This window comes from Monodon monoceros, unplaced genomic scaffold, assembly GCF_005190385.1.
Source record: "Monodon monoceros isolate NGI ecotype Baffin Bay Population unplaced genomic scaffold, NGI_Narwhal_1 Super_Scaffold_13, whole genome shotgun sequence".
Lineage (NCBI taxonomy): Eukaryota > Metazoa > Chordata > Mammalia > Artiodactyla > Monodontidae > Monodon > Monodon monoceros.
This window is the reverse complement of record NW_021703769.1, coordinates 34,375,948-34,402,972: the sequence shown is the minus strand read 5'-3', so window position 1 is coordinate 34,402,972 and position 27,025 is coordinate 34,375,948. Positions and strand designations below refer to the sequence as shown.

The 27,025-nt window shown below is 41.4% G+C and overlaps 1 protein-coding gene across 3 annotated transcripts in view; it reads right to left on the bottom strand.

Moving 5' to 3' along the window:
• PLCB1 (phospholipase C beta 1) overlaps positions 1–17,526 on the bottom strand; it is a 682,570-nt gene extending 665,044 nt beyond the window's left edge. For all 3 annotated transcript variants that reach the window (XM_029220651.1, XM_029220652.1, XM_029220653.1), the window contains exon 1: positions 17,087–17,526. In XM_029220651.1, the coding sequence (XP_029076484.1) occupies positions 17,087–17,185 (99 nt within the window). In that variant the 5' untranslated portion in view covers positions 17,186–17,526. The remainder of the gene's footprint in view (positions 1–17,086) is intronic.
• Between the last annotated feature and the right edge of the window lie 9,499 nt (positions 17,527–27,025).

Below are 27,025 nucleotides of genomic sequence, written 5' to 3'. Positions count from 1 at the left end.
AGCATGCATATTATAAAGCAAAAACTGCCTGTATTGTAATTACAATATTAAACATTTCTAAAATATGTGTTCTTTTCTTTTGGCAATTTTCAGAAAGGCATACCATCTGCACAAAGAAACACATGTCACTGGATATGGATTTTTATACTGAAATACTGGGATCTTTGCAGGAATTGCATTTTTTAAAGAGACATAAATAAAACCAGTTTATTTCAACTTTTTCATACACATTGTAACTTTGGTGTGTCATATCCTCTATCTGATTAAAAAGATTTGTAATAAATTTAGAACTTGCAGAGATAATTTTGGAATTTGGGATTGTCTTCCCGATGGGTAGAGCAGATCTAAGGCTTTTGTACACATGGTAAGTTTTATTATAAGAGCCAGGTTCTGGAGGCCAACCCCTCGGGCTCAAACCTCTGCCTGTCCCCTCCCGTGCCTCATTCTGCACAACCACAACTGGAAAAAAAAGAGATAATAATCATACCTCCATCAGAGTTTTTTGTGAGAATTAAACAGGATAATTTGGGTAAAGCACTTGGATCAATTCTTGGCACATAAAAATGTTCATTATTATTATAGTGGATTAAGTTTAAAACCTGATTTATTAAAATATTAAATGAAAGTTTATCATGGCATTCTTTTTTTATTGTGGTAAGTATATATAACATAAAACTTACCATTTTTAAGTGTAAAGTTCAGGGGCATTAAGTACTTTCACATTGCTGTGCAACCATGACCACCATCCATCCTCATCTTCCCAAACTGAAACTTCACCCTCATTAAACACTAACTCACCATCCCCTCCTCCCCCTAGGCCTTGACAATCACCATTCTATTTTCTATATCTATGAATTTGACTGCTTTTTGGTACCTTATATAAATAGAATCATACAGTATTTTTCCTTTTGTATCTGGTTGATTTCACTCAGCATAACGTGTTCAAGGTTCATCCATGTTATAGTAGGTATCAAAATTTCCTTCCTTTTTAAGACTGAATAATACTCAATTATATGTCTGTATCATTTAGTTTATCCATGCATTCACTGATGGACATTTGGGTTGTTTCTTTCCACCTTCTGGCTGTTGCGAACAACGCTGCTATGAACATGGGCCTACAAATATCTGTTTGCGTCCCTGCTTTCAATTCTTTTCCATATATACCCAGAAGTGAAATAACTGGATCATATGATAGTTCTATATTTAATTTTTTGAGCAATTGCCTTGCTGTTTTATTCTGATAGTCTTAAGATTCATTCTTAACATGCAGTCTGAAAATATCTTTTACAAGGCTTGGGCTGTTACATAGAGCTTCAGCTGGAATTTTTAACTTCCAAAATTACTTTTAAATGTTAAAAAAAAAGACACTTGGAAACAAATTTGATATTATAATGGAAGAATAATTTTTAAAATATCTGAAGCTTCTCCTATGAGATTACATGCATAGAAGTTCAGAGTAATATTTCCAGTAAATCATAGCAATATTTTCAGTTCTGTTTCATCACCTACTCTTCCAGAGTTGGGTGAAATAAAAGTTTCCAATAGGCTTCACAGAACACACATCCCAATTTCCAGGTAAATTTGGAATTAACCTGTAGGTGTAACTTATCATTTTCACATCAGTTCCTTTTCTAATCAGAGTGTCTGACAAGAGTATCTGATAAGATTCTAATCAAAATCTTAGTGACAATTCACTGCAAGGATCCCAGACAATAAAATATTTAAAGTTAGCAGAGCAAAACAGCTCAAATTTATATGTTGGAACATTGTGTTAGGCTGCCTCGTTGTTTCGGATACTGCTTTTTCTAGCTTATTCCTTTTCCTCCTTCAAAATTAAAGCTCCTTTGTTCAGTATTTTCTTGACCCACTCTTCCGGCCACAGTTCCTCTACTAAATGATCATTTATCACGGCTCCCTGCCTGCTTCCTCCATAATCACCTTTGACATTCCAAGATCAGCTGGAACTTGGCATTCTTGCCATGCAAGGCAGGGTTTGACCCAGAAATACATGAATAACCATTTTCAACTCCACCTCCTTTTTTCACACCTCTCACATAGCTGCAAGAGCCTATATTCTCCCCCTACTCAACCCAGATCTCAAGTATTCTTAATTGTCAGAATATATGCTGTAGTTTGAAGTTTGAAATATACGGCCATCCTTCATTTCCAAGGCAACTGCAGCATTTTACTGCAGAATAATGGAGGTAACTCTCAGATGGTCTATGTTTTATTCTTTCTCCCTCCATCAATATCCGTAAGATGTGTATTCCATAAGAAGGTGGTTTTCAAACTTTTGGGTGCATCAGATTTACAAGGAGTACTGGTTAAAATGCAGACTACTGAGCCCTTTCTCTGGAGCTTCTCACTTAGGAGATCTGGAACAGAGTCTGAGAATCTGCATTTCTACTTAATTTTCAGTGATGCTGCTGCTACTGGTCCAGGAACCAGACTCAGATCCACTGACACAGGCCTACAATGGGTGAGGCTTTGAATCAGGAATACAATGATGTAAATGCCCAGGAGGACCAGTGAGCTTGAAATGTAGACATCCCTGTGTCTTCTAAGTACATGGCTTCTAACTAGGAATTCAACTTTAATTTGCTTATTTAAAGTTATAAGGTATTTTTTCCAATAAACATCTACCTTGAAAAGAAGAACACTAATAAACATACCTGTCTTAAGTTAGTAATTGTGGATAATGTACAGTAAATCTCCATTTACCCCTCTTTCGTTGACAGAAACCATTTTACTCTCATCCCATCTTATCAAAAATGAAGACTAATATAATGATATAAGAAGCTGCTGTTCTACAATTTACATGAATCTCCAAAAAGATTTTAGGTTAAATAAAGGACAGTCAAGGAACAAAGTAAAGGGACTTCTTAAAACCTCAACATCCAAAAGAATGAGAGATATTTCAGTAAGAAAAAGTCACTGCAATCAATATTAAAATTACAAAGTCCTATAACTTCTTTATTATGATTTGTGCATCAATGTGCTGATATAAATCAATAACATATACTACTGCAATGTTATATGATAATTACATCTCAAAAAAAAGATGAAATGTGAAAATAAATGAATCACTATAAAACAAATTATATACCCTGGAGTATAATCTATAAAAATATTGAATCAATATGCTGTACACCCAAAACTAATATAATAAGGCAACTATACTTTAATAATAAATAAATAAATAAACAAAATGTCCTAAAGGAACTGGGAGGAAATGACAAAACAGTCCAAACTCCCTCCCAATACCAGAATATTCTTTACAAAACTCCCTGACCAAATAATAATAGACACATCCTAAATGTTTGGTCTGAGCCAATCACTGCAATAGGAACTCGAAATGGAATTTCTCCTTTGATATTTATAATATTTTAAGAGGTAGACACTTATCCCGATTTTACATATAAATAGACTAAGGCTTAGCTTAAATAACTAGGTCCAAGGAAACCTAGCTAAGCTAGTAAGGGAAGCACTGGAATTAAGCCTCAAGGACAGACTCTACACCAAGGTCACTCAACAGTTTCATTACTGATCTGCTAAATTAGGGCTTTTTTCGACATTTGTTTTCCTAATCATCTTCCATGAAATGTTAATGTCACAGATATTCTGTATCTATTTATATGCTGTATGTATCCTGTGCTCTATACAAAATAAAAAGTAAAGAATAAGAAGACTTTTTGTCCCTCAAGAACCATTTTTCATTTGTTTGGAGATGATCTGGCCCCAACTGAGATGGCAACGCTGTCCACCTGCACTGTTGAATATGGGCTCACCTGAGACCACGGAGCGCTTGAAATGTGGCGAGTTGGCTAAGATGTGCTATAAGATTTGAAAGACTGACAATGAAAACAAGAATGTAAAGTAGTTAATGAATAATTGTTTATATTAATTATATATGTAAATAAATATATCGGGTTAAACAAACTATATTGTTAAAATTAATTCCAGGGGCTTCCCTGGTGGTGCAGTGGTTGAGAGTCCGCCTGCCGATGCAGGCAACACGGGTTCGTGCCCCCGTCCGGGAAGATCCCACGTGCCGCGGAGCGGCTGGGCCCGTGAGCCATGGCCGCTGAGCCTGCGCGTCCGGAGCCTGTGCTCCGCAACGGGAGAGGCCACAACAGTGAGGGGCCCGCGTATCGCAAAAAAAAAAAAAAATTAATTCCACCTGTTTTTTTTGTTTTTTTTACTTTATTAATGTGGCTACTAAAAATTTTAAAATTTCCAGTGTGGCTCATTTTATATTTCTACTGGGCAGTGGAGCTCTAAATCTTCATGAGAAAATAAGTTTTCTCCGTAACAGGGAAATCTTTTTCATAAAGCAAACTTGGTCAGATAATGCCAGCTAGAAAGTTTGGGGATCTTTTCCCATATATGCAGCTACCATTTAGTTTTAACTCCTAATTATTGGGTTGGCCAAAATGTTCATTTGGGTTTTTCCAAATGAACTTTTTAGCCAACCCAATTATACAAAATAAATCTAGTTGCTTCTCTAAGTGTCAATTCTTCAAGTATCTGAATAGAGCCAATACGTTGCTGCCCTCTGAGTTCTACTTTACCAGGTTCAGGTTAGTAATGAGCTAAATTGTGCCCCACCCCCAAAATCTGTATATTCAAGTCCCACCCAGTGCTTCAAAGTGCAACCCTATATGGTTAACAATCTTTACATAGGCGATTAAATTAAAAGGAGGTCATTAAGGGTGGGCCCTAATTCAATAGGATTGGTGTCCTTATAAAAAGAAGAAACGTGGACACAGACACATACAGAAGGAAGATGATGTGACAACACAGGGAGGCCAGCCACCTACAAGCTATGGAGAGAGGCCTGGAACAGATCAGGGTCTTCAGAAGGAACCAACTCCACTAACACCTTGATCTCAGACCTGCGGCCTCCAAAACTGTGAGAAAACACATTTTTGTTGTTTAAGACTCTCAGTCTGTTCTACTTTGTTATGGACACCCTATAAAACTGATACAAGCTATAACCCATTAAGGCTAATGTCGAGGACCGGCTCACAGACCCACAGATCCACAGCCCACACGTTGGTGCCACTGTCAGAAAGTCTACTGGCCTAGATTGACCACAATCCTGACTCCACAGTGATTTTGTGTCCTCATGTTGTTAAACAGAAAACACACATGGCTAGAGATGTGCACTTCTCAACTAATCAATGTTACAGAGTCAACAAGGGAAAATAACCAGCCATGCTCCACAGGGATTGCCCAAGACTTGCCTCAGAAAGCAGCAGAGCCAAAGACGGCAAACACATACACAAACAGCTATGTAAGGAAAAAAAATTCCAAGTGTCACAGAAAATCAGATGTGATGCCCAACAAACATCAGCGATGCAGCCCTGACTATGAAACACACACACACACGCACACACACACACACACACGCACACTAAAGGCAGTCTTGGATGATGGATTGTGAGATTAAGATCAGTGAAGTAAATGTTCTATGTGCATCAGCATGGAAGAGGATTTTCTTCCCAGGGCCTGTCCAGTCTGAAATTTCCCCGAGGAAAGGAAAGCAGAGGAGGGAAGAAGGTCCAGGGTGGAGGATGCAAAACAGTGGAGAGAAGTACCATTAAAAAGTTGCCTTTTACTGACAGGTATACAAATCTCTTTTAACAAAATACAGCAAAAAGTTGGAAGCATGCTCCTTCAAATACCATGCAAGATACTGCAGGCCTATACTAGGGATTCAAATGAAAGTCCAGATCCCCCATCATACAAGGTGCTCAATGTTTAGTGGGGGCATCAGATGAGTAAACCAATCATTTCAGGAAGCTATAGGTCTGGTGGGCTGTGGTTTTAATATGCATTTCCCTGATGACTAATGACTAATGTTGTTGAACATCTTTTCATGTCCCTACTGGCCATGTGTGTGCGCGCACGCGTGCGCACACAGGGGCCCAGTACTTTTTAAAATCAGTTAAGATTTAAATCAGTGGTTTACATTTTAATCAGTGGTTCTGGACCAGGGTCAGTTTTTCACCCCAGGGAAATGTTGGCAATGTCCAGAAACAATTTTGGTTGTTACACTGGGGATTTTGTTACTGGAATCTAGTAGATAGCCAGGGATGCTGCTAAACATTCTGCAATGCACCGGCCAAACCCCATAACAAAGAATTGTCTGGCCCCAAATGTCCATAGTACTGAGGTTCAGAAACACAGCTTTAATGGCTTCCTACTGACTTCATGATAAAATTTTGCAGTGGCCTAAGTAGCATATATGCACCCCTTGCCATCCCGCCTCATTATCTGAGCCACCAACTGCCCCATTTGCTTATTCTTCCCTGTCCTTCAAAGTCCCATGTGCCTTCCCTCCTTGGGATGCCCACATGTCCTGTACATTTGACCTAATACACTCCCCATCCTCATGTTGGCTTAAGTCCTACTTGTAACTCAGGTCTTTCCTTAAACAGAATTTCTCCATGGAAACCTTCCAAACTTCTTATACTCACTTGTACTTTTTTCCGTAGTACTTATCACAATTACAGTAGCATCATTTACCTGTCTTTGTTGAGCATCTATCTCCCCCAGCAGAGCACCAACTCCGTGAGGGCAGGAACCAAATCATTTACCATTGTAAATCCACAACACTAGCAAAATGTCCAGCTTATAAGAGGCATCAATACAAATTTAAAGTATGAACACTGAATGGGTAGATGGAAGGAAACTGCAGAAAAAGAATCAAGGTAGATTCTGAAAAATATCAATTGGGCTGGCACCCAACAGGTTGCCAGAAGCTGTGGCAAGAGAAATTTCAAAGCAATGGCAAAGGCAGAATAAGGCTTTGGAGGGCAGAGAAGGAGTGAGTGGGATGTTAGGAGAGGAGAAAGTGGGCAGAAGCTGCATGTTCCTTGTGGAGGGAAGGATGAGGAAAAGAGGGCAGTAACAGTAGGAGGAAGGTGGGGTGGGGGACATTGTGCTGGATTCTATGTTGGCATTTGTATGACTAAAAAGCATATTTCTGTGTTCTTAGAAGAGCCTCAACAGAAGGGAATCTTTCACAGATACTGTCAAAGGGGAGGATAATTATGAATCCAGAATCCAAAGAAACCAGGAGGCATGGGCTCCAGGACATAGAGCGTTCCCAGGGACAGGAGGGAAGGTGGGACCATAGAGGTGGCCCAAGTATATTGAACTAGGAGTGGGGAAGGGAGGATGTCAATAATATTGTCCCAGTAACTTCCATTCCCTCTATACAGAAGAAATAGTGTAGGTAGAATTTTTATTATAACTAATATTTTTAAAACTATATGTCTTTAATATTTTTCTCATTTTGGCAATAAAGCTCACATATCCATTTTTCTCCTTGTGAATCATTATCCAGATAGAGAGGATGTTTTCACACCCATCAGTCTTTTGCTCTGTCATTCCCAACACTTCTGAATTTCTTTAAGGGCAATTTTCCTTGCAAAATCTCGGTATATGTGTATCTTTTCCAGAAAACAGAAGCCACTTGTAACATTCAGAATAAGAGATGTAAATACATTAAGCATCACAATTTTCAACCAATATCGAATCACAATTGATTACACACTCAACCTTAAGCCATATTTAGCCCTTACGGGAAATCTGTGCTATGACAGCAATCAGCTCTGTATTGACAATAAATAGTTTGCTTCTTGAACTCACATGGAGAAACCAAAGTTAAGAAGGTCACAGGGTCCCTCGGACTCTGGGAGATGTCAGATGGAATGGAAGGATGGAGGGCAAGGCTTTATAACCAATGCCACACACAGTGTGTCATGCAGGTGTCTTGGGAGCATGACCACCCTCCCTCATGACTGCACACTCCCCCTTCCCATGAACCCACTGTGACCCAGAAACACACCAGATCATTCCTTCATTCCACAAAGATTTCCTGAGCACCAACTCAGTGCCAGGCCTATGCTTTGCCCTAGGGAAGAAGATAAATAACACAAAGCTACAGTCTTTGAGGAGCCCTGGTCCAGTTGTTGTACAGACGAGGCATAACCACCTCCTTGCATGCACCCTCCTGCACTGGCAATCTACATCTGGGCTCTCAATTGACAGCACCTTGAATTCCAAGCCATTCTGCCTCATGTTTGGGTGCAAGTGGCATCCTCTACACTTCCTTCATGCCCACTTTATCTTTCATCTTCCAACATCAAAGATTTCCCATAGGAAGCCATGGGACCAGTCTTAATGGGCATCCAGCAAAAGACAACATTTGCAAGTATGTTTGGAAGAGAAAAAGATGGAAAAGCACATGTAATGAGTCTTGCCAGATACAAAAGTGCCACTTATTAGGTAATGAAAAAAATGACCTTTGTTTTAACACCATTCCTGAATTACTTTCCGCGAGCATGTTTTCCACTGACTGACTGATGTAGAACATTTGTAGACTGTGCCCTGGTCTTTGTGCCTCAAAGCAGAAATTAAGTTTTCCTATGTTCCCACAGCCTACATTGTGGAACAAAAATGGGCTTTGTATACACATCATAAAAATAGCTGTTTTTGAAGACACTAGCAAAGAGGAAGGCATTTGTAGGGTTCTAAGCCTCATTTGTACGAATCCTAAAATCAGGGGGATTCTTTGGAAAAGTCAATGAATCTCTTTCAACTGGTAATCATTTGGATTCGATTAAAAGCCTTTTGTTACCACTGTTTGGGGATATCATGGTAGACTGGAAAAGGTCCTGAATTTAACCAGAAGACCTAGCTTTAAACCTGACTTTGGCTATAGTTGTGTGCCTTGGACAACTCACCACACACAAGCCCCAGTGTGCTTCTATGTAAGATGGGAATAATAACATCTGGCCTTTTCCTACCACTCGAGGTGGTCTTGGAGGCTGAAGAAGCATGACTGTAAACAAATAAGAGTGGTTTATAAATATCAGGGCCTGTCATTAGGACTCACTCTCAGTACTGAACTTGAGAGGCAGCATTACAGCAAAACTCCATTTTACTCAACTGCAATATTGAAGGAGAAAATTACATGGGATGTGCGGGTGGTTATTGCACATTAAAACTGAAATTCATGGAATCCTAGAACCATAAAAGGCCGTATTGGGTAGGGGTTAATGAAGAAAACAAAAACCTCTCTGGAAACTCTGAACATAAAGGAGTTTAATTACAGGTACTTGACAGTATCACTAGAAGGACTGGAGACATAGGCTTCAGGCTGAGCCTCTGTGAATGACCCCAGAACATGATACACTGACCCTTGAGAACAGCTGTTGCCTCCACCACATTCAGAAAGGTGAGAGAGAAATCAAGGAGAAACTGCTAGGGTCAAACACACGCCGGCTTAGCTGAAGACAAAGGAAGAGTAATCTGAGACAGGGAGCAACCACTGTCGCCACTGCCTCTTTATAACCAAACACAGAAGAACGACTAAAGAAGATCATACTTCATCCTTCAACATCCCACACATCTGTAGAGACAAACCAAAGAATGCAGATAAGTGGCCTCCTTCACATATCATATAAGTGCATCTCATACTGGTGGAATGAATTTACAGCCAGAATATTAGACGCTGGGGATGGAGACTAAGTGAGATTCAACCAAACAGCAAACCTGAGAAAGCATCCCTGTCAGTATTCTTCATTTTTTTTTTTAATCTACGGGACCACTTGCTGACTTGCTCTGGGGTCTTCCTTTTTCAGCTTATATGGCCTCTCCTATAAAATGAATCAAATTAACTTTCCCTTACCTACTTCATAAACAAGTTCCAATGAAAGTTTGATTTTTTAACAGCAAAATAACTTCTTAATCTCCTATGTATCAATGTTATATATTAAGATCCACAATGACTAGTTCAGGTAAAAGTGCTTTGTTAACTAATTCATTTTCCTTAAACTTGTTCATAAAACTTCATTGTGATGAAAAGAAACAAAACACTGAGCAAGTACTGTGAACTAAAAAAGTCCTTGAAATGAAAACCATATGTAGGATGCTTTTAATTCTCTTTTAACACTAAATATTTTTTATTATTTTATAGAATAATGTTTCTCCACTGACAATAATTTAGTTTCTTGATAAATGTATACAGATTTCGTCAACATCAATTATATCTAAGCATATACCTAAGCATTTTTTTCAGAATAAAATTAAAATAAAAATTTCCCCAAATTGAAAATTAACATATGAAGAAAATAATAAAATCAAATATCAGAGCACAAAGAGATCAAAGGGGAAGCCAAAGAACTCTTCAAGAGTCTAGCCTTCTTTATATGCTATTTCATTTAGTTTTTAACAGAAATCAATAGCTTCTTTAAAATCTCAAGTAAATCTCAGAAATATGTCCTAGTTCCTTTCCTTACTGATATACAGGGGCACTGGCACTGACTGTGGGATGGGACATGGAATAGATGGGGGAAGGGGAGCATTATGAAATCTTTCTGGGCAGATGGAATTTCTGATACAGTCTGAAAAGGCTGCTTGAACCTCATATTAGCTCCAGTAACAGGAAAACTAAGGTCTTCAGTTACAAAATATTTGTTATTTAGGTGAAGACCCACAGCATTAGTCGACAATTCACAATCAATCTCATTCCATTTTCTGCCAGCACTCCTTGTTCATGATAATGTGAAGCAATCCTGATAAAGAAACATTTAACTACAGTTTAATCAAGTTCAATGTAAAAAAGCAAAATGTTCCTGTCCCATTTAAACAGTCATTGCACGTAAATATCATTTGAAGCTATTTACTGATATGCTAAACTTTCCTGGGAAGGATTAGAGATATGCTAATAGCCAGAGTAAATTATCCTACTGCACCGTAGGCGGGAATATCAAAGTCAGGCAAGATGCGAGAGAAAAACTCCTAGAGAAAATTATATTCCAGAAACAGCACTCTACTAGTCTGCTCTGCTATGCCAATAACAGCCTGTAGGCACTACACTTCCTTGCTCAATTATTACCGTTTTATTCAACTGCTTTCTCATTTGGGGCATTTACTACACCTGCTTCACTTCCCAGGCCTTACCTTAGGCTAGATAAGGACCTAATCAAGGTCCATCTAAACCCAGGATAAGTCATTTTTGTTACTGTTGAAGAGGGTCCTAAAGCAATAATAAAAATGCTTTAGGCTTTTGTTTTCATTGAAAATAAGAAGAAAATAGCTTTCTTAGATCCAAGACAGGCAAAACCAACCTACGGAGCTGCAAGTCAGGAGAGCGGGCGTCAGGGCCAGAGGGGAGCATTCAGGGGCTTGGTGGGCAGGCGATGCTGTTTCTCCATCTGGTGCTGATCACGTGAGTGTTCATTTTGTGAAAACTGACCCAGCTGGACACGAGATTTGCGTGTTTTACTTCATGAACGTTACACTCTGATCAAAAGCTTAAAATAGCTTTATTGACTTACTTTGGAAAAGTGATATTCTTACACTTAGATTACAGTAATCACTGTCGATAAGAAATTCACAAAAGCTCTTTGGACAGAAAAAGGGACACATCTGGACATATTTAAGTAGTATTTTAGAGGGCACCTGCCAGCCCTTCTGGGGGCTGCGTTTGGATCCACCACCTACCAACCAGGACTGTTTCTTCCCTCTTTCCCCTATAACCTGTCCAAAGTGAATGCCGCTGACTGCCCACCTTGTAAACCCTTCTTCTCTGCTCCCTCATTAATCTTGTCAGTGTCACTTTGTCATCATTTTGGAAACCGCAACTACAGATTCTACATAATGCAAAAGTTCTAACTGAGCTTTTGTGTAGGATTCTGGGAAATGTGCAATATACTAACATGATTTTTTATTATTATTACCTGTTTTAGCTGTGGGTTTTTTGGTGGGGAGGGCAGAGTGGTGGAGAGGGGTGAGGGAGTTACTTGTTCAAATCCACAGGGCGCTCAGCACATCCAAACCTCCAAGCTTCCTCAGCCTTCTTCTCAAACAACTTAGCCAGTCTAGCAATTATGACCTTTGAATGTAAGATTATGCTTCTGAGACATGATGTATGATGTGAGACTTACATATATCTATCTATATATAATTTTTTCTTGCTAAATTACAGAAGTTTTTTTAACTGTTTCCTCTTCCTTCTGGGCATCGTACCTGTGCACTTACTCTGTGTGTGTGTGTGTGTGTGTGTGTGTGTGTGTGTGTGTGTGTGTGTGTGTGTGTTGTGTGTACTCTAAGGTTTTTAAGTAGAAGTAAAACTTTTGGATGCTTTGGAAACTGACTTCCTTTAAAGAGAAAGAGTCCTGCATTTTTTACATAGATTCATTTTCTCTGAAATACCTACATTTTTTAAAAGGGTAAAAAAACTTTTTTTTCCCTTTCAAATCATAAAATATGAAAATCAAAACACACTTTAAAGGGAATGGAAGGAAGGTCCGGATCTTCCCACCTATAGAATAAAAGAGTCATCCAACACAAACTGACCACTTTGATAAAGTTCATGGCCCTCTAATTATTGGGGGACCATCACTTTTAACAACTTATTTTATTGAGTGTTGTATGTCAGGCGCCACACAGAGCAATGCATGTGCCTTCGCTCCTTTAATGGTAACAGTGGTTCTGTGCAGTAGGAGATACTACAATCCTTACATTACACATGAGGAAGCAGGTTGAGATGCATTAAGCAATTCACCCACAGTGAGCTCTGAATTTGGAGGGTGAGAGTGGAGAAAAAGAAAACAATCAAATGAGAAGCCCTCCATGCCCCAGAGGTTGTAGAACAAAGACACAGATCTTTAAGAGGAAGGGTGGGCAAACTCAGAAAACAGATTCTCAACAGCCCATTAGAAAGCATAATTGTACATTTGAAAATGAGGAGTTTGAGGCAAATCAGGGTTTGGGAAACCTTCGTCTTTCCCTCCACATCTTGTCCAACACAGAGAAATGAGAGAGGCCAGGCTCACAATCTCCCAAACTCCCTAGCTGAGATGGAGAAAGTTAGCTCACTCTCAAACACCCCAGTCCTGTACACCCACCTCCTACTACCAGAGACTGATCATATACAAATGCAAAATGAAAGCAAAGATACAAACGCACAATAAAAGCAAGGTGCATCCTTTCATATCACTGGTGAAACACATAGCCACCATAGGTCAGTCCTTTATCTGTTGGCCAAGTTCTGGAGGACAAGGCTTGGCCTTGATGTTCAGACTGTGTATACCTATACACCATTAGTAGTTGTTCAAAAATGGAAATATTTCCACATGCTCCCACAGACACTGGGGACCCGCAGACCTTCCCAGGATCAGGCAAAAGCATGGTTCATGCCTGGCCCTGGTGGAACAGGATGTCTCCAGGACTCCACTCCAGCTCCACTGCCCGCCTGCTGTCTGTTGTGATTGGTTAACGCCAATGTCAAAGCTTTTGGCTACCACCCTTAGAGCATCCACAGCCTCACCATGACATTGGTAGGTAGCCAACAGACTATGCAGGGCACTACGCCCTCTGGGTGACATCCCCCATTCTACAGGATGGCCAGGACAACAGGACTGGTGATTATGGTGCTTTAGCCACTCAAAGAACAAGACAGAATCTCTACACAATTCTAACTAGCCCCAAACTCATCATTTTCAAATGTACCATTATGCTTTCCAATGGGCTATTGAAAATCTGTTTTGAGTTTGCCCATCCTTCGGCTTAAAGATCAGAGAAGAGGGTTTACAATTTTTAAGTGAGATCAGATATTTTAAATTATTTCCAGCATTTATTTTTCCTCACTAGCAGATGGGGCACACCCTTGGGGCGGGGGTGTGGGCAGCAGGTATTTCCCAAAGTCAGAGCGAAAAGGAAAAACACAGCAGCCTCCCCTGCTCAGAGGCAGGAAGTCAGACTAGACAGCCTCTCAAGAAGCTTCTCTCCTTCCTTTCCTTGTCTAACACTCCCACTAGAAGCAGACGAAAATGCTGAAAATGTTTCATTGCCTCTAAGAAATTCAAAAGAAATGCATGAATGTGAGTTAAGTCAGCCTGGGCATCAGAGACACTTCCTAAATATCCCAGAAGACCTAAAAAGATTGTCCACGATTATGTCACTGAGTTTTTTCTACCTCCTACGTAGGTAGAAAGGTAATAATTGGAAGAATTTCTCAAAATACAACACAGAGATAAAATTAAACTTACAAACCGGTGAAAATGTACACAGGCCAGCAAGACTGTGCTCTCTACCATACTTTCCAAGTTTTTTTCACAAACCTTATCTCAGGGGTTTCAAAGTGTGGTTCCCCAACCAGCAGCATCAGTGCTACCCGAGACCCTATGAGAAAGGCAAATTCCCAGGCTCCATCTCAGACCTTCTGAATCAGAAACTGAGGGTGGGCCCCAGCAGTCTGAACCTTACCAATCCCCCCAGATGTTTCTGATGCATGCTCATGTGTGTGAAGGGCTGCTTTACCTATCAGCTACTGCCAACTTTTAGATGAAATAGGTAGGAAATGCAGCATTCTCACAGTCTGAGCAAGAGGCAGCAAAGATTCACAGAGGTTAAGTGATTAAGCTAAAGTCACACAGCCAGCTGGTAAGAATCAGCAGGTACACCCAGGCCTTTGGACTCAAGATCTAGCTCTCTGTGTCTTCAACACACAGTCTCACTAATATGCAATATAATTAGCCAGATAACCTAAACTGGCTTGACACTAGAAGGACAAATATGAACGGGGAAGAGTAGAAGGGTGACACCTGGGGAGGAAAAAACCATCCTAAGAAGGTCTGGGTCCCTCTTACTCCACAGATCACCATGGAGACCAAGAAGGCCAACCAAGGAACTTACAGGATAGTCCATTGCATTCCACATAACCTGACTCCTGGGTGCAGTCTGGTTTCTCCCCTATGAAAGATCTGAGATTCCCCTGGCCCTCTCCTTAGTGCCCATATCCTTCCTACCAGACTGCCCCAGAAACTCACTGTTCAATGCTCAGAGGGAGCCCTTCTCACCTTCTGCAGGTGGCGTTTGACTAGCAGCCTCTCCGTCACTCTCCCTGCAGCCCTCATAATCTCTATATCATTGGTGTTCTTGATAATTTTCTGGCTCCTCCACCTAGTATGTAAGGTCGGTAACAGCAAGGGGTTTGCTGATTTCTTCATCACACCAGGCTCTAATCCAGGGCCTGGCATTAGTAGGTGAGGAAGAAATATATGTGACATAAATGCACATAATAAAAGTCATCTACCTGGATGTATCAAAAAGTGTTTCCACAGAAGAACTTCATTTTCAAAGTGACATATTTTCTTCCAAACAAGACATTCTAGAGAATTATTTTTTCTTCAAATACTTTTTAAATTTTATTTTATTCATTATTATTTATATTAGTTATCTATTTTATACATATTAGTGTATATATGTCAATCCCAATTCATCCCACCACCACCACCCCCCGCCACTTTCCCCCCTTGGTGTCCATACGTTTGCTCTCTACATCTGTGTCTCTGTTTCTGCCTTGCAAACCGGTTCATCTGGAGAATTATTTAAAATGCAGTTTAAAATCATCTCTGTGAATAAATCCAGAGCTTATCCTGGAATACCCTTCTTATTCTGCATAGTCTCCTTCTCTCTCCCTCGCTCGCTCGCTCTCTCTTCCTTCTGCTCTTCATTCTCTTTCTCAGTAAACCCATCATCATATTAGCTATCTGAGGATCTCAAGATGGGCAAGACTGCTTTATTTGTTGTTGAACTGCACTTTCTTTGTTTTTCCTTGAGACAGACAAAGCATTTCATCTGTGTCTGAACTTATTGTTTAGATTCTGGAACAATCCATTTACAAAGCATCCGGTCATTAGACTAGGTCAGAAGGAGAAAAGTGTAAAGTCCATAGTAAAAGGATGCCTACAGCATTTAATAACTGGTATGAGCTTTCAAGGAAGCTGTGGGCTCAGCCTCCAAGTCCTGTTTGCACTTCCAAATGGACAAAATATAGACACAGACCGGCTCAGCTAAGTAACTGGATTCTCTACCTGGAATATTTAAATTGTTTTCAGACACTGGAAAATGGCTTAAGAAGATTAAAGAAAAATACCCTGGAGAATAACAGGCTATAATTTACTAGGTGGAAAATCTTTTCAGCAAGAAGAATGCCTCATTCTCCTATAATTCCTCCTGTTTAAGAGATGTCTTAGTCATTTGGACCCAAATTTCCTTAGATCCAGCAGCTCAGGTTTATTCCCATGGGTTGTTCTTATCAAACCTGTTGAATGATATCTAGGCCATAAAATTGATAAACTAATATCCGAAGATTCCCATGTATTCAGCAAGATTATTAAAGTGTCTGAAGGCAATGAGCGAGGGGGGGTGGGGGTGGCGGGGGGGATTCACTTGAAGTCCTAGGGTCCAGGGTTCCTGTAAAGTACTGGACTTAGCCCAGCCCCTCCTGGCATAAGATGAAGGTAAATTGAGGTAATGTCTTGTATTCTATTCTGTAGTCTATTTCGAACTTAAGACTCCAGCCAGCTCAGTTCTCAGAAACTTGCCCTCCCGCTTGGCCTGCAGGCCCACCGAGCCCTCATCGACCCTTCAGTTACCCCCTTCTGCTCTTCAGCCCTCCCCTGGTGTGTCCTCCCCAGCCTTTCTCAGGGCCCTTCTCTGCGGAGCCGGGCGCTAAAGTTTGGCATCACCGACCACCTGTCGGCTGGACCGCTGTGTCCTCTGCCTCTGCCGCGTGGGCGCCCAGAAAAGCGCTAAGACGCTGAGCAACCATTCAACAGTTTCGGACTCCCGGGCAGTTCCTTCTCGAAAGGGACCAAAGGAGGTAACAGGGGGTGCGTCTGCGCGCGGAGAGGGGCGCGACTTGTTCACACCGCCGCGCTTTCCTGCGGGTCCCAACTTCACCCTCCCCACTTTCCAAACTCTCAGGACCCGTCACTGGCAACGCCGGCCCCTTCGGCTCCACTGGCCCAAAAGATTTCAGACCTCAGGGGGCGCTGACCAGACCCAGCCAGGACGTCAACTACTGAACCCAAGGACCCAGGAGCGGGCGCCCAGCCGCCGCTGTCGGCCACCCGCCCGGGCGTCGGCGACCTGAGCGCTCCGAAGCCCCCGCGCCCGCCCGGGTGCGCCCATTGCATAACGCACCCCTCGCCCCACCCCCACGAGAGGCCCGCGCCTGCCCCGCGCCCCGCCGGCACCCCCGCCAGCCGCCCCGACTTACATCATCCCACTTGACGAATTTGGTGCCCTTCTTGAGGCTGTCGGACACGCACACGGGCTTGAGTTGCAGAGCGTGTACTCCGGGCTGAGCCCCGGCCATCAGGGCTCATCGGGGCTCCGGGCAGCCCGGGCGAGCGCGGCAGGGACGGGGCGCAGGGCGCGGGCTCCTTTCCCGGCTCCAGAGGCGCTCGCCTCTGCTCCCGCGCCGGCCTCCGCACCTCCTCCGGCGCGGCTCAGCAGGCGGGGTGCGCGGGGGCGAGGCGCCCGGCCATGCTCGGGCGGCACGCGGGGTCGGGCGCCCGCGGTGGATGCGGAGCCTCGGAGGGCAAAGAGCCGCCAAGCAGGGCTGCCAGCCGCCGCCGGATACTGCTCCTCGGCCGCCGTCGCCTCCTGGCGTACCATTCAGCACATCCTCTAGACATGGAGGGAGAGCGCGAATGACACACGCTCGGCGCCCCCCCGCCCTGCTCCTTCCCCTCCTCCCTCCTCCTCCCGCCCCCCTTCCCCGCCACCAGCGCTCGCTCAGTCCCTCCTTCCCTCGGCGGCTTCCAGCCCAACTTTGCGCACTGGGTCAGGCGCCGGGAAGCGGGGACGCAGCGGCACCTTCCGGCTCCCGGGCTCCACTGCAGCCAACGCCTGCGCCGCCGCACCTCTGAGCATGCCTCGTGTCCCGGTGGCGGGGTGCTGGGGGTGCTGGGGTGTCCAGGAGCCAGGCGTTCCTGGGGGTTTGCTGGGGAACGTGAGCCCAAGCCCGGAAATGTCCTTGGGTCCAAACGGGGTGGGAAAAGGGAGCCGTCGGAGGGAGCGGAGAAGCGACCCACTGCTTTCCCCTGTAGCTGGAGCTCTCCAGCGCTGACCACAAACCAGCTTTTTGAAAAGACAATTATTGTTTATTAGTGGAGAAGAGAGCATTTGAGAGGCATGGAGTGAGAGCTCTTTGGGGAAACCTTGCCAGCCCTGAGAATTTGCAGCGCGCTGGTCTTGAAGCCTGGGCATTCTTCGATTAAGTTGTGTTTCTGAGAAAGCAAGCCCATTCTAAGAGAAACAATGCTTTTATTTCCCACGATGACAGAAGGCCCCTGCGTGTGTGTGTGTGTGTGTGTGTGTGTGTGTGTGTGTGTATCAGAGACAGAGGAGGAGAGAGAGAGAGGTGTCTAACTGATAGAAACTTGCTCATTTAGGAACATAGGTGTAAGGATGTTTGTACTCATTCAACAAACATTTCTCATTTCTTTTAAAACAAAGAGATAGCCCCACCAGAATAGATCAAGTTTAAAAGACCAATAATACCAGTGTTGAGAGAATGAGGAGCAACTGGAAATTTCATCCACTGCTGGAGAGAGTATAAAACGGTAAAGCCACTTGGAAAAACAGTTTTTTATGAAGTTAAACATTTACTTATCATAAAACCCAGAACTTCTACTTCTAGGTATTTACCCAAGAGAAATGAAAATATATGTTCTCACAGACTTGTTCAATAATGCTCATAGCTTTCTTCATCATATCCCAAAACTGGAAACCACAAATGTCCATCAACAGGTAAATGGATAAACAAAATGTGGTATGCCAAACAATGGAATACTATTCAGCAATAAAAAAGTAATGGGCATACAACCACACAGATAAATCACACAGACTCTAAGCCTTAGTGAAAGAAGCTGGACACAATAGACTACATACTGTTCGATTCTATTTGAGGAATTCTACAACAGGTAAACCAGTCTATGTTGACAGAAAGCAGATCAGTGGTCGCCTGTGGCCAGGAGTGGCAGAGATTGACAGGGAAGGTGAACCAGGGAACTTTTGAGAGCGACGAAAATGTTCCATATCATGTGTGTACACAGTTGTCAAAATTATAGAACTGTATACCTAAAATGAGTATGTTTTATTGTAAGTAAATTGTACCTCAATAAAGTTGATTTTAAAAAAGAAACAGAATATGAACAAAGAAAGAGAGAAACATTCTTTTCTCTTAAGTGTTTGTCTTTTTTCCTCTGCCCCAGAGGCTTCCAAGGCCCAATGTTTATAAACTCGGTCAAAATATTACCCAAAATCTGATGGGGAAATCTGCTGTTAAATATTTCAGTGCATTCAAAACATATGTGTTAATTAGCAGCTGTATGCTAGGCACTATGATAATCACCAAGGATAACCTGGTGAACATGACCCCAGACTCCTGCTCTTTTTGGGGGGCCTTACCTGGTCCTTGGAAGCCACTTGCCACAAAGAATCTCTTTAAAGACTGACTTGTTTCATTTTGATCACATGTCCCTAAACTAAAACCTGAGTATATTGTCCAAAGACTCTCTATCCAGTGGCCTTGGCTTGCTAAGTGCAGAAAGCACCATCACATTTTCACACTGCTTCTCTTGAAAACAGCAACACAACTCTACTTCTAGCATTCCTGCCCTTCTCAATTGTGCTTATAATTCATCCTACCAGACTTGTTCTTTTCTCTTCTCTGTTCTCTCTTTTATTTCTCCACCACCCTCAGTTTTGTACTGAAAAGATTATTGGCCAAATAGGCTTAACAGCAGAATGATGTAGGAAGGCAAGATAGACCAGAGATGTGCCCTCTAGAAGATGAGTTTGGAGGATTAGAAATGGGCTCTAGGCTAAATGAGAAGGTAGAATGAGGCTCTTCGTGGTGGCGGATTGCAACATCTCTCTCTGTTCCTTGTCCTCTGTATCCACACACTTTGCCATGTGACCTTATGGTGACCTGTGTATTTATTCACCCCATTGATAATGGCTAATGAGATGTTAGAAGATGTGACCTAAGAAAAGGCTTGAAATATACTTGTGAGGATGGGTGGGAAATATACGTGCCCTCTGGGGTTTCTGGTTATTACCATGAGAAAAACACATCTCAGAGAGCCATAAGGGGAAGATGTAGGCCCGATCTGCAGCCTAGAGGCAAATCCAACAGAACCCATCTGAGATCTGTCAGAACCCAGACAACCTGCAGACTTATGAGCATGACAATATATGCTCATTGTTGGATCCACCGATCTGGCCAGGGACTGGGGGATCATTTATTATGCACCATTATTGTGGGAAGTAGCTGGTTGAGTCACTCATCTAGTATTCTTGATCCTTCCCAGCTGTTGCTTGTTGCTGTGAATGTAAGGAGAATAAAGCTGTAGAATTCTGAACAGTGTTTGTCTTCAAGACAAGCATGGACTGTGGGAACTCCTTCTGCCAGCAGAAGGATGCAGTTTGAGCCAGGAGAGCTGTGCGATAACCCCCTTCAACATGTAAGATGAGGCTTGAGGCAGCTTGGTTCAACTCCCTCATTTTCCACACCTCTGGTTAAGATACAAGACAGAAGTAGTTTTAACGTGTGGGGATTTTTGCCATGCAAAGGGACTGGTAAGAACATCCAAAATTGTGTGAGCCAGGCCTGTGATCCATCAAGTTCAGTGCTCTGTTCTGTTTTTAAAACAATAAAAAGGTCTGTTTTATGTGAGAGCACAGAATTGCCCTCAGGAATGTCAGCCTCAGGGAGTTGGCAAAGCTAACCATTACTGAGAATTAACTATAGGCCAGAGCACTAGGCTAAGCACTTCCCAGATACTTGATAACATAACACTTACTGTTCAACAGCACCCTCCCACCACCTTTTCCTTGTTAAGCAAACCCTGATTTGGTTCAGCTGGCAATGTGCTTAGGCAAGGTGGCTCCTCCCTCTTCCCAGGAAATGAACTGCTATTGGTCTATTGGTCTAAAGCAATTATAGAAATCACATTCTCCTTCTCTCTGATGGGTTTAGGAGGTCATTAGGAGACCCAAATCTGCCCAATGGATTAAGGGAAGTAGGGCCTGCTCCTTTCTCTGTCTCTCTCTGACTTTGTCTCTCCCTCTGTCACCCTGTAAAGAGGATAGCCAACTAGAAACATGCAAAGAGCCTTACTTAGTCCTTCATGAGATTGTTAGCCCTTTGCAAGTCTCTAGACTTCCTGATAAGTGAGGCAATAAGTGTGTTTATTGCTTAAGCCTTACTATTAGTCTCAGCTGACCTGGTGGACCATATTATTATCCCCAGTTTTATTGATTATAAAATTAAGACTTGGAGAGGTGAATTAACCTGCTTAAGGTTACCCAACTTGGAACCAGGTTTGACACCTAGGATCTCTGATTTGAGAACTTAACTCTCAACCACCATGCTAGGCACCTCTAGAACTTACAACTCAGATCTGAGTAGTTTTTCCCTACTTTTAACTGCAATATAATGTAAATATTCCCATTTCCTCTAGAAAACTGTGGTATGTAGCCCTGTCTCTTAGCAGTTCATCACTCACTCGAGGCCTGCCACAGTGGGAAGGAAGGGTGTTTTGATTTGAACAGACATACTTTCTAAGAGCCAGCTCTACAAATGACTAGCTTTGTGACATTGGGAAAGTATCTTCCTCCTTCTGAAATACAGAAGCCTAATATATTAATGGGTAAATAATAATGATGATGATGAAAGCTATAAGGGTTTTACACTTTTAATTCATTAATCCTCACATTAACCCCATGAACCGGGTTGTCATTATCATCTCCATCTCATAGCAGAGAAAACTGAGTCAGGGAAGGGTTAAATACTTGTACAGGATTTTCCAGCTAGTAAGTGGAAGAACCAGAATTAAATCCCAGGCAGCTTGGCCCTAGAGCAGACACGTTTAATCACCACACTACACTTTCTTGAAGAGTTATTGTGAAGATCAAATGAAATCATGTATGCAAGTCTCTGTCACATAGTGCTAATCAATAGTAGTTAATGCACTTATAATTATTCTAAAATTGTACTATATTGCCTTTATGTGCCCTAGAATAACTTTTTGTGAGCAGTATTCAAAGGCAGCATCCTAATTCTGTGGTCTGTGATTTAGTCAACTTCTTTCTGCCTGCATTGATTCTATAAACTTTAATCATATCCATTTTCATCTCTAACCTTCTAGAATTCAAAAGTTCTTTTCCATTACCAATAAATGTGTTCTAATTGCATCTAAGCATCAGGGTTCCTCTAACTCTATCTTTTTGTAAATAACAGAGAGATAGGGAGGAAAAACCGCCTAGAACCAGCTTTATAATAACCACATCTGGGTTACATTAAATAGTCTTTGGTACATAAAACCCTCCATCTGTGCTACTCCATACCCTTTCCCTCCCTGACTGTCTCGAATGAAGATGATCCCTATGGTGACCTTGAGGACCGCACATTGAAGAAAGCAGAGCTTCTGTTAGCCTGGGTACCTGAAGGGACTGCAGGGTGAGGGTCACGTGATCACCTGCACAGTATAATTCTGTGAACAAGAACTATACTTTGAGAGTATTCAAGCCAAGAAGTAAATGTCATTAGCAACACTATTACCATTATTACATTTCACATCAATATAAGAGATAAGATTTATACATTTTAGATGGTAAATAAGAACAGCCATCGTGATGAAATTGCCAAGTTCTGACTCAGTGAGTTCTATTATCAAGTAAAACCCTGGGACAGGCAGGGACTCAAAAGAAGACAACTTAAAATTATCACTGATGCATGGGGAAAAAAGCTATGCTTTCCCTCCCCAGAGGCTCTCCTTTGAACCCTTTCTTAATAGCACAATGCATTTTCTCTAAATTCTATCACACAAAAGAAAAAAGCTTTCAGATTGCTTTAGTTATGTTACAAAAATGGTGGGGTTTTTTTTCTTCTTGAAAAAGAAGAAAAATGACCCGATATTCATTTAAGCTCTGTTTTATCCTTCATTTAAAGTAAAAGCTTTTATTGAAATCTGTCTGATCACCTTAAACACCATTTTGAAAAAAAAAGAATTTGGAAGCGCAGATCCAAAAATGTCTAAGGAGAGATGCTCTAAGAATCCGATTTCACAGAAAATGCAGGTGTTAGGGAGTGTGGCCCATGGAAACAATGCCTCAGGACAAGAAGCATCTAGGAAAGACCTCTCCACCTCACCCTGTTTCCCTCCTGCCATCTCCAGACCCTCTGACAGAGTGATGCAACACTCTGTCAGTATATATAATCTTCATGAGTCATTCTGTCTTCTCTATTCTATAAAAGTAAATATCAGCACCCCCCAATCCTCTCTCACTTCAAATATAACCACCAACCTTTGGGTCTCTAGTGATATCTCACCAGAATTTAAAGGAAATTTATTATTATTTTTGAGCTTTTGAACATATGAATGAATTCACACTTTTAAAAAATCTTTTGGCCTATTGACTAGTTTCAGATAATAATTCCCCTCCTAATTAAACTGAACTTAAATTCCCCAATTTTGAACCTCTTCTTATGCAAAGACTTCAGTCACCATTTACTGGTACACTAACATCTATAAAATATGGATAACCATCTTTTCACATTTTCTTGGGCTTTAACAAACAAGAACATGACTTTGTTTCCAATCAGGACTTCTCTTTTCTGGCATTCTGTCATTTCTCTATAGTCACCCCACCTTAGGGATCTAAGAGCAAACTTTTGTGTTATAACCAATCAAATTATTATGTAAAACATACAAAAGCAGTGGGGAAAGATGCTCATCAGGGAGTCCCTGTTAGAGAGAGTCTGGTTGCCTACCCAGTATCCATACTCCTCGAAGCCAGTGGCAGTAGGATTCTGTTGGTTTGAAACCTCAAAAGTTCCCTGGGGGGGAATTCGAAACTACTGCAGGTACACAGAGGGCAGGAAGAGACCAAAGAAAGAAGCAGACACTCTAGACTGGTAGATGACAGGTTAAAATCAAGGGAATTTACATAACAGGCTTATATCGGGCACCGGCCCACCAGAATCTTAAAGTTTATACTTAATGTGGTTCAGTCACGTATCCCATCCAGATGGGCTCAACAACTCATGCTCTCTCAAGGATGCATCCTTGACAATGGCTCCCACTGTGAATTATTGGGCAGAAGGTACATTTCAGGGACAGGGGATAGGTGAGGAGCCTCCAATTGCCCAGATCAAGCTCACGGGACAACATGTCACACCCGCTCGATGACCTCCTCCAACAGACTCCAATCTAATTTGGGATGACAGTATGCTTTGTTCACCTGCCCTCATTCCCACTTCTTGCTCCATGGAATGCCCACTTGAGGGCTGAACTTTCAGCCCTGAGGTGACCTTGAGAATGGAAGTCAGAAGTGAGGTGGGTAGAGCAGGAAGATAGAAGTTCTTGGGTCTCCCAACAATCACATCATCCTGGATCACCTAGATTTTAAATCAGAAAAAGGTTTCTATCTCGTTTAAATCCTTACAATTTGGGGGGGTTTTAGCCCATGAAGCCACAAACAGCCCTAACTGATACTAAAGCAAACACCGAACATTCTTGCGGCTTCTGATGCTATTGTTTTGTTCCACTTCAATTCTCTAAACGTCTTTCAGTGCTCTGTGCCAGCAGGTTATGAAAAATGCCTTTTGTTTTTTCATGTATTTCCCCGGGGTTTCTGTTCCTGAAGAAATTGCTGGTTTTCAGTCATTCCACCAATTCAGGATCAGGGTAGAAACACTGGTTTTCATGGAAAATAATTGTACTTCAAAGTATTTGTGAGGTTAAGTAATGAGGGAGCTGGCATAGTGTTGCATTTTATTAAAAATAGGCCCCAATGCTACAGTAGCAGCTACATAATTAGAGATAGATGTTGCCATGTATGTCAATCTATGATGATTTACAGAGACTGTGAACTTGTGCTTTTCTCACTTGAATACCATCTTTTACTTTAATGCTGACATTATAATATGCTAGAGAATTGACAGAATAAGGGTTTGGACGATTTCATTCTTTATCTAACTAAATAGCATGACTAAAAGGAAAGACATATATTCCAGTTTCCTTCTGATTTTAGAGATGGAAATAAATAAATAACCCCACATCTTTGTTGACCCAGCTTTGTAATGCCAAACTGAATCATATAGATAAAGAATAATATTGAGCTGGGATTTTGCATTCACAAAAATAGTACCAGGTTAGCAGTTTAAGACAGATTTTAAAAATTGAATCAAGTTGTACATATATTTATTGGGTAAATACAGATATTTTATAAACATGTATGCATTTCCCCAATATAGGTTACCTCCACTGGTACATATTAAATATCAGATTCCCATATACAAATATGTACAAGGAACAGAGAACAGCCAAGCCAAGCAACAGATGGCAGTGATTATGTTACAAATCTGAAAAGAAAAATAACTTGGAAAATGGTTTACTTAAAACTGTAGTAAAAAATTTCAGGTCATAAATATGAAGATGCAAAACACCCTTTTCTTGACTACAGAGAAAAAAATGAAAATACCCTAATAACAAGTAGTCACTTTTGTTTTGGGGATTGGTTAAAAAAGAAAAATTAAGTTGCATATAGACAATGGAGAGAACCTCTCCACCAAACAGAATATATATACTGTTATTTGAGCTATGTTGTTGCCACTGCACCTTCCAAAGGATGAAACAATGCAAGATTTGCATCACCCTACATTCTAATTCTAGTCTGAGTGAAGATGATAATGTTGTCTCCTGTTACCTATTCAAATTAATTTATTAGAAAGAATATACTCTTTAACTGTATGGCAGAATGAATAGGCAAACTTTTAAGGTCAGAGAGTAAATATTTTAGGCTCTGCAGGCCACATGATCTCTATCACTACTCAACTCCACCACTGTAGACTGAAATTAGCTATAGACAGTATAGACACACACACATTGAGTGTGTCCGTGTTCCAATAAAACTTTATTTACAAACAGAGGTGGCAGGCTGGATTTGGTCCATAGACTATAGTCTGCAAACCCCTGTTCCATAGGAAGAAAAAAGTTCAAGACTTCTTGAACCTTTCCCTTAAAGTAACTGAGCATTTATTGCCTCATAAAGTGTCCCATTTCTTTATTTCTCTATGGCGTGGAATGTGTAGGTCCAGTTAATTCTACTAATAAACTATAAAGAAGTAAGCCCACATAATATAGCAGATTGGAAGCAAAATATGTTTTATACATGAAGACAGGCAACTGTCTGAACTAGGTGAATATAAGTGAATATAAATTTTGGCCCATAACAACCCCTAGCAACAAAAAGAGCCTGACAACAGCAAAACCTACAATAAAGAAAAATCTAAGGAAATCATCTTGCAAAATCACATTCCCCATAAAATAATGTTTGGTGTATAATTTATAATTATTCAAATTAATCTTTTCTGCAAATATGTGAGAAATTCAGTTATTAAAATAGCATTTCTCATTACATTGTTTGTATAAATGAAATATAAAATTGCACCAAGCATATAGAGATATAGAGTTTAGTTCTCATTAAATATGCCTAAGATATGTTCTCTGGGGGTTCTCTTCAACTCCATACTTATCTGAGGATAGCATAGTCTCTCAAAAGATGTAAATTGAATTCCTACTGTGTGATAGGCAATCTATTAAACTCTATAATTAGTCTTCTCTCTTTTATGCCAACATAGGAAACCTAGCAATCTAATCAATGAGAAGCTTATGGTATCATTTAGCACCTAACCACTCAATTTGTGGTCCACAAACCAGCAGCATCAGCATCCCTTGGGAACTTTTTAGAGATACGGAATCTTGGGCCCCACCTCAGACCAACTGTATCACAGTGTGCTTTTAGCCAAAAGCCTGAGAGATTGGTGTGCACACAGGAGCTGAGAAGTACCTGTGCAGTGTATTAGTGCCACAGGCAAGCAAGTGATTCTCCAGTGTCCTGCAGTCCTGATTCCAATTTCCTAAGGAACTAACTTCTTCTCAAGGAATATCTTGGCATTGAGGAGAATCTATTTTATTATAAAATAATCATAGTGCCTTTTAGGCATACATCTTAAGCTTCATCTCCTGAGATGTATGCTCTTTACAAAATAGCTGAAGTCAACTCCATATAATGGAGCCACACGCTAAGCTTTCATGGACTGTTGAAGTTGGGCAAAAAATCCATGTTGACTCCATACTCC